A 7,596-nucleotide genomic window follows, 5' to 3' on the forward strand; every position below is an offset into this window, starting at 1 on the left:
AGAAGGAGAGACACCAAGAGAGATCTTTCATCTGCTAGTTCACTCTCCAAGTGGCCACAGTGGTCAAAGCTGAGACGATCTAAAGCCAAGAGCCAGGAGCTTCTTCTGGGTCTCTCACACAGGTGCAAGAGCCCAAGGACTTGACCCATCTTCTGCTGCTTTCCCAGGTCACAAGCAGGGAGCTGGATCATAAGTGAGCAGCCCATATGGGATGCTGGCGCTTGCAGGTGGAGGCTTAGCCTGCTTACACTGTCCCCTGTCCTTCCTTACTTTTCTTCCGAGCATTTACTATTCTTGTCTAATTTTATTGCATATGTTTCTGTCTGCTATTCCAGGAAGTTAGGGACTTTGATGCTTAGTGGGTGGGTGTTACATGTTCATATTTAGATGAATAAGTACAATAGACAAATGTGTGTGAATGAGAGGTTTCCTGTGGATCTATCTGTTGCAGAACAGAAAAGTGTGAGAAGGTCTGTGTGGAACTGCGGGCCACGGCATGGGATTTGTGTGTGTGGAGAAGATGGCTTCTGTGCACACCCTGCCCCCCTGTGTCTGTGTGTTTGTGCATGAGATAGGTGCGTTTGCCAGCAGCAGCGTGCCTGTGTGCGTGCTGTGGATATTTGGCTACCATACTTGGGTCTGTTTCCGTGAGGTCTGATGGACCTGCCACTGTCCCTGCCTTTCCCTACAGCCCCCACTCCTACATCTTTGGAATTCTGCAGGTGTAGGGTCATATTCCAAAAAGGACACTTCTGCCACCAGGATGGGAGGGTTTGGAGAGGGGTGGGAGGAATCCCAGAGCCTGTAAAACTGTGTCACATACTGCAATGTAAATAATTTTTAAAAAAGGACACTTCTGGTGGAGGCGCTCAGCCAAGGACTGTGTGGGCGTGGGGGCATCTGGGGCTGTTGGGACATCAGGGGTCAGCTGCTCCTCCGAGCCATCTCTGGAGGAGCCATGTGCCATCTGATGAACAGGATAACTTCCTTGGAGTAACTGGTGTGAAAGCATGAGCTGTGAGCAATGGGGTAGCACCTGCTTGGCCTGTGTGGCCTGAACATGTCTTTGATTCTTTTTGGAGCCTCAGTAGACTGACCTGCAGAGGAGGCTTGTGGCTCGTGGCTTGTTTGCCCCTTGTGGGGTTGTGGTGAGGACTCAGAAGGAAAGGGTAATGGCTGAACAGTACTGTTCTTCCCTACAACTTTTGGGGCTTAGGCCTTGAAGGGGAACCAGCTCTGAGCTTGGCTCTAGGAGACCTCAGTGGGTGTTGCTGGAATAAATAGCACATATGTGAGTGAGTGAATGACAGTACAGGCGAGGAAGGGCCTGGGAAATCCAATGAAGAGAGGTTGGTACATTTATTTTAGTGAGAAACAAATCAAAGCCCATGCACATACATTTTCCACAAAATTCTTGGAAATGCCTTTATGACGTGCTCAACACCACAAAGCTCCTGAGTAGTAGACAACCCAGGCAGTCTGGGCATCAAACCCTGTGCTGAGACTGAGTCAACACATGCATGGGCAGCAAATGGGCGAGTGAATGCAGGGGCCCTCAATGACAGCTAGACAAGTAGCTTTTTGATGGGGAGGCAGAAGCTCACAACAGTGACGTGGGCCTCCAGGATCTGAATCAGGTGGGTCCCCCTGGGAGAGTCTGAGGATCCTGCTTACAGCTCCTGTCCTGCTTGTCTGCAGGTGGCAGCCGCCATGCAGCACTACGGGGTCAATGGCTACTCACTGCATGCCATGAACTCACTCAGCGCCATGTACAATCTGCACCAGCAGGCGGCCCAGCAGGCCCAGCACGCCCCCGACTACCGGCCATCAGTGCACGCACTTACACTGGCTGAACGACTGGCTGGTAAGGGCGGTGGGGCTGGGACCAGGAGGCTCTGTCAGTGCAGAGAACAGGAAGGTGGGAGGGGGATCAGAAATTCCCAGATCTCTCAGACCCCACCTCGCAAGTTTCCTGGGCTGAGCGCTAGAGCTGTCCTTGGCCTATGAAGGATACTCATTTGCTCCATGCCATGGAATGAGGTTGAGGATACAGGCCTAGTCTGGAGTGTTTCAGGCCCAGGGAGGCATAAATGGCTTTGTAGACACCATGTGAGGCTCCCTGTATCTGGGCACAGCAACCATTCAGTCCCCAAAGTTTATTTCTGTTTCTTCCATAAGGAATTTGAGGCCCCAGGAAGTTAAGTCTGGATGGGAACATGGCATTACAGCTAAACGCAGGCACTTTGGAGGTCAAACTGCAGTTGACACAGGGTTGGCCACAGTTGTCTTCCCCAAGCTTCAGTTTCCCTTTTGCAAAAGGAACAATGAGCAGATTCATCCTATAGGACTAAGAGATGGGGTTGTTGGAGCCGAAATATTCAAAGTGCTTTGCAGAGCCTGGCACCTGAGCCCAAGTTGCATAATATATCCAAGGCCAAGGACAGCAGCAAGTGCCCATGGGGGAGCTGCCCCCTGGTCTCTTCCCTCCTGCCTCCACTGACTTACTGCCTAGTCTACTGCGAGGATTCTAGGACATAGGTAGGGAGCTTCATTTACTGGGAAGTGACACCACCAGATTGTCTTGTTGCAGGCCAAGCCTTGAGCAGCTGATAGACCCATGTGAGCTCAGCCCTGTGTCCCTAGTCCTCAAAGACTTCAGAGGTCCCAGGAACCCCCGAGAGGGCCTGACAGTGTGCCACACAGGCCAGTTCAGAGCAGCAGGATTGGCTTGCACCATTGGGAGGGTTTACTGTAGGCCTGAAAAAGCCACAGCATAGAGGCAGCAAACAGCAGCAGGAACAAAGTGGCTTTTGAGGACCCTCCCTGGGAAGGCACCTGCCCAACAGGGAGGATATGGCCACTCCCAGGGCAAGACTGAGGGGTGAACTGGAGGCTCTGGTCACATTGTCTTGATCAGTATCGGTCAGAGGAAAGGGGGTGTTCAGTCTACCCACTCCTCACCTCTTCAGAAGGATGGGCTGAGCTCCAGTGGGCCTTTGCATGGGGTCTGTCATTTTGGGGGGAAGTGCAGGAGGTATGAAACAGTCCCCTTTAATGCAGCTGGCAAGAAGATGCCTCGCCTTCTTCCAACCAGAAAGGAGCTGCCTGTCCCTGCTTCCTTCCCTGTTCCAAGCACACTGGTGTGAGCTCAGGGCTTCATCTGGGTTACAGTTAGGGCAGGCTGGGGTGGAGTTTCAAGGCTTCCCTGCTTAAACTGAAGCAAGAGCATCTCGGAGTCTGGGGATGCAAGGGCACCCAGGTGCTATGTCAGGTGCTATGGAGGACTCACAGGTCCCTGGGACTTGAGGGCTCCGCCTAGAGGCTGAAATGACTCAGGTTCCCTCCAGAGAGGGCAGGGTTGACTTGGGTGGGATGGGAAATTCCCACCACTGCTAGGGAAGATCAAATGAAAGAGCAGAAGTCTGGACACCACCCTGGGTTGCCACTGTCCCAAGTGACTCTCTTGTTCCGATACATAAAAGACCACAGGATCCATAGCCCACCAGCCCTGCGTCTCTCCGAAGCCTGTACCATTGGAACCTGGTCTCTCTGTCCTGTTCCTAGGGTGGTAGCCAGAGGGTCAAGGTGGGTGCCAACAAGCCTGCCGTGAGTCTCAGGGGGGTCTGCCCATGCCAGACTTTCTACCCAGGAGACATAGCAGGAGGAACCATGAAGACCACCTTGGTTGAGAGAGTCACACATGGACAACAGAAAACCAAGGGCTGGTGGAGGCTGCCCAGCAGACCTCCCTCCCCTGAGTAGGCCTTGGATGCTGAGTGTCATATGCTAAGGAAGCCTTCATACTGCAGACCCTAAGGGCCGTGGGGCAGCAGCACCTTTTGATGTGAGTGTGATCTGACATGCAGGCTCAGAGTGTCTTACAGCTTATGAAACTTTAAGGATCTTAGGGCCATGCCCACCTGCCAACCCTCCTGCCAGATCAGGGACACGCCCAAGGGCCGTTCCAGAGCTCAGTTAGATTTCACTCTGAAGGCCCAGCAGCGCATGGTGAGTTGGAGAGGCCTTGATAATCCTGTCACACAGAGAGGGGATGCATGATTTCCAAGGATGCACAGCCAGGACTGGCTCCTGCAGCAGCCTTGGTGTCTCTGCAGTAGGTCAGGACGGGAGATGCATGGCCTGTTTCCCATAATTAAATGGGCCCCCTCTCCTTGCCCTCCAACGGCTGTACATTTCAAGACATCATCTTGGAGGCCCGCTATGGTTCCCAGCACCGCAAGCAACGGCGCAGCCGCACAGCATTCACGGCCCAGCAGCTCGAAGCTCTGGAAAAGACATTCCAGAAGACACACTACCCAGACGTGGTGATGCGTGAGAGGCTGGCCATGTGTACAAACCTGCCTGAGGCCCGGGTGCAGGTAGGGCTCAGTTCCCCATTTCCCAGGAGCAACCATATCCTCTCCCAGTGGCAAGGGGCATTGGTCTCTCCATCTGTGCCATCAAGGGTACAGGGGTGGGGGCGGCATTCTCAACAGTCCTCTCCCAGAGCACCCTGGGCCTGCACACCTGCTCTTCCCCACCTTTGGCTGCTCTGCTCCCGCCCCTCATCTCCAGGTGTGGTTCAAGAACCGCAGGGCTAAATTCCGGAAGAAGCAGCGCAGCCTGCAGAAGGAGCAGCTCCAGAAGCAGAAGGATGCAGAGGGCTCCCACAGTGAAGGCAAGACCCAGACCCCTCCCCCAGACCCACAGCTGGAGACCGAGCAGCCTCCCAGCCTGCCCAGCGGCGACCCCCCTGCTGAGCTGCACCTGAGCCTTTCCGAGCAGTCGGCCAGTGAGTCAGCCCCTGAGGACCAGCTGGACCAGGTGGAGGAACCCCGGGCAGTGGTGGCAACCGAGGATTCCAAAGTGGAGAAGAACCCGGGGGCTGAGAACAAGGGACTGGGCTGCAAAAGGGGCAGCCCCAAGTCAGGTGAGGCTAAGGGACGCTACAGGGGCTGGAGCTTCAGTGCAGGGACGGGGACCTGGGCCCGCTGTGTTGGTCAGGGCAGGGGTTTCATTGACAACTGGCACACGGGCATGGTGACTAGAGAGGATTTGCTGGGGCAGATGCCTGGTGTTCACCCTGTTGTTGCTGAATCTCGGAACAGTAGGTTCCCTAGGGTGCTGTGAGAGGGATGGGCTAGCAGGGAAGGGGCACTTTGGGAATCCAGGACAAACCTTATGTTTTAACCATTTGGAAGAAGCCCAGTATTTTCACGAACAGTACACACTATGCATATGCTTTGCTTGTGCAGACTCAGAGTCCCACCCAGAGAAATGTCATTTCTCCGCCCCTGCCACTAAGCCCTAGAGTTGGAGGGATGGGAGCTGTGGACAGCAGGGGACAGGCAGGTGACAGCCCTTGCAAAGCAAATACCCCTCAAGAACTCAGACACAGGTCCCCTGGCCCTGGATTCTGGGTGAGGCTACAGGAATGCTGAGTTGGGGTGGTTAGGAAGACAGCCGAAGTCCTTGCTGTCCACAGTACCTCGCGTCCCTCCTGGCCCCTCGGTCCCCTCCTCCTGAACCCTTGGTGTTTGCTTCTCTGCTTGCAGATTCTCCAGGCAGCCTAGCCATAGCGCCTACAGCTCCGGGGGGCGGCCTCCTGGGTCCCTCCCACTCGTACTCCTCGTCCCCGCTGAGCCTCTTCCGCCTACAGGAGCAGTTCCGCCAGCACATGGCGGCCACTAACAACCTAGTGCACTACTCGTCTTTCGAAGTGGGGGGCCCTGCCCCCGCCGCCGCTGCCGCCGCCGCCGCTGCCGCCGTGCCCTACCTGGGCGTCAACATGGCCCCGCTAGGCTCACTGCACTGCCAGTCCTACTACCAGTCGCTGTCAGCAGCTGCTGCTGCCCACCAGGGCGTGTGGGGGTCCCCGCTGCTGCCTGCTCCCCCTGCAGGCCTGGCGCCTGCCTCGGCCGCCCTGAACAGTAAAACCACGAGCATTGAGAACCTGCGGCTCCGAGCCAAGCAGCATGCCGCCTCACTGGGACTGGACACACTGCCCAACTGACTGACTGGCCGCCGCCAATCCAGCCGGGGGTCTTGGGTGCCCCTCCCTCCCAGCCCCGTGGTTTCCCCGAAGGCTCTCAGGGAGTTCACTGTTGGGAGCCCAGGGACTTCTGCTCCCTGTCCCGCCCTGCCCTGAGCCTGGATCCCCAACCTGGAGGTGAGACCCACTTACCCTCTGCATGGCCCTGCCTGGACCCAGGGAGGTGATGAGAAGCCAGGGATGTCCCCAGCTTTCCTCTCCCTGGCTAGACCCCCCCACCTCGGATCTGCCTCCTTCCTCCCACCCTCCCATCCCCCTAGTAAGTGGATGTGTGGAATGTGAGATATAAATATAAATATATAAAGCTCTATTTTCAGGCTTCCGCCTGCCCCAGGACCCCACCTGGCTCCATGGTCCCTGCCCCTCAGCTGGCTTGTTCCATTCTCTCTCCCTCTCTCTCTTTTTTTCTCCCTGTGCCTGTCCCCTCGTTGCCTTCTCCCCACCTGTTCTGGACTCTCCATTCCCCACCCCACCCCCCAATTTTCTCCCGTGTCTCAGACCCTGCCCTGAGTTTTTCTTTGGGGCTGGCTGAGTTTTTGTCTTCAATCTCGAGGCTCTGTCCTGTTTGGGGTTGTGGGTTTTTTATATTGTAGTCATCTTGTTTCTTCCTGTGCTCCTTGCCATCTTCCTTTGGCTTCTCCCTTGCCTGCCCATCTCCTCTGCTATCTGCACCCTTTCTGGGCAGCTACTGTGTTCCATGTGCCCAGGGGTCATGAGCCCCTTGCTAGACATGCTGGAGGCAGGAGGTGGCACAGGCCCCTAGCACCCTGCCCCCACCCCCAGGCCACATCTCTGGAAAGGGGTTTGAGATGTGAAACCATAGCTTGGAGGCTCCAGTTGCTGTGAGTGAGGGGAGAAGTAGTGTGGAGGCAGGTCAGGCCAAGGTGGGTGGTCGGATGGTCAGCACCCTTGCAGCGCTGGCCCTAGGCTCTGTCACGGTTTTAGGTGAGGCCGCGCCCCACTTCTCCTGGCGGGAGGAGAATGGGAGCAGGAGAGGGGATCCTGTTAAAGAAAACAGGGCTGGCATGCCCACAGCCTCATGCCCTGGCATTTCAGGGTTCGTCTGAGCCAGGAACAGAAGTGAGACCCCAACACAGCTGGGCAGCCGCCCCAGCTGCCGTTGGTGTCAGAGCTACCTGTTGAAGTGAGGGCTTCTGTCTGTCGGCCACTGGCATGGAAAGGCATGCTCCAGTTTATGGCCAGGAGACTCAGTTGAGCCTAGTCCCTTTCAGAGCTGTGTGGCCTTGGGTAAGGCTGTGCTTCCCTGGACCTATTTCCCCGTGGGGGTAAGATGGCCTGAATGGTTCTGTTCAGCTCTCGCAGCCTGCGTTCTGTACTCACAACCTTGCAGGAGAGAAGTCTGTAGTTAAGCCAGCAAAGAAGGCTCTTGGAACAAGTGCTGCACACAGGCCTTGCTGGGGCACTGCCTCAGTTTCCCAGGAAATGTAATGGCTCTTGTCTACTTCAGACAACTTGGTTTGGTCCTTTTTTCTTGAGTTCCAGTGCTAGCCCTTGGAGTTACCCCATTTCCACACCTTTGCATG

The 7,596-nt window shown here is 55.9% G+C and overlaps 1 protein-coding gene across 2 annotated transcripts; it reads left to right on the forward strand.

The window, feature by feature from the left end:
* The first annotated feature begins 1,701 nt into the window (after positions 1 to 1,701).
* On the forward strand, positions 1,702 to 6,013 carry DMBX1 (diencephalon/mesencephalon homeobox 1). 2 transcript variants are annotated; one of them, XM_040977829.1, is made up of 4 exons: positions 1,702 to 1,864; positions 4,201 to 4,379; positions 4,576 to 4,930; positions 5,556 to 6,013. In XM_040977829.1, the coding sequence occupies exons 1-4, from the start codon at positions 1,711 to 1,713 to the stop codon at positions 6,011 to 6,013; spliced, it is 1,146 nt and encodes a 381-aa protein (XP_040833763.1). In that variant the 5' UTR covers positions 1,702 to 1,710. The 2 variants fall into 2 exon arrangements, with proteins under 2 accessions (XP_040833763.1, XP_040833762.1); XM_040977828.1 differs by having other exon boundaries at positions 1,711 to 1,862; positions 4,184 to 4,379.
* The last annotated feature ends 1,583 nt before the right edge of the window (positions 6,014 to 7,596 follow it).

The sequence above is a fragment of the Ochotona curzoniae genome, unplaced genomic scaffold (genome assembly GCF_017591425.1).
Source record: "Ochotona curzoniae isolate NIBS_2020 unplaced genomic scaffold, NIBS_Ocur_1.0 contig_2855, whole genome shotgun sequence".
NCBI classification, from domain to species: Eukaryota; Metazoa; Chordata; class Mammalia; order Lagomorpha; family Ochotonidae; genus Ochotona; species Ochotona curzoniae.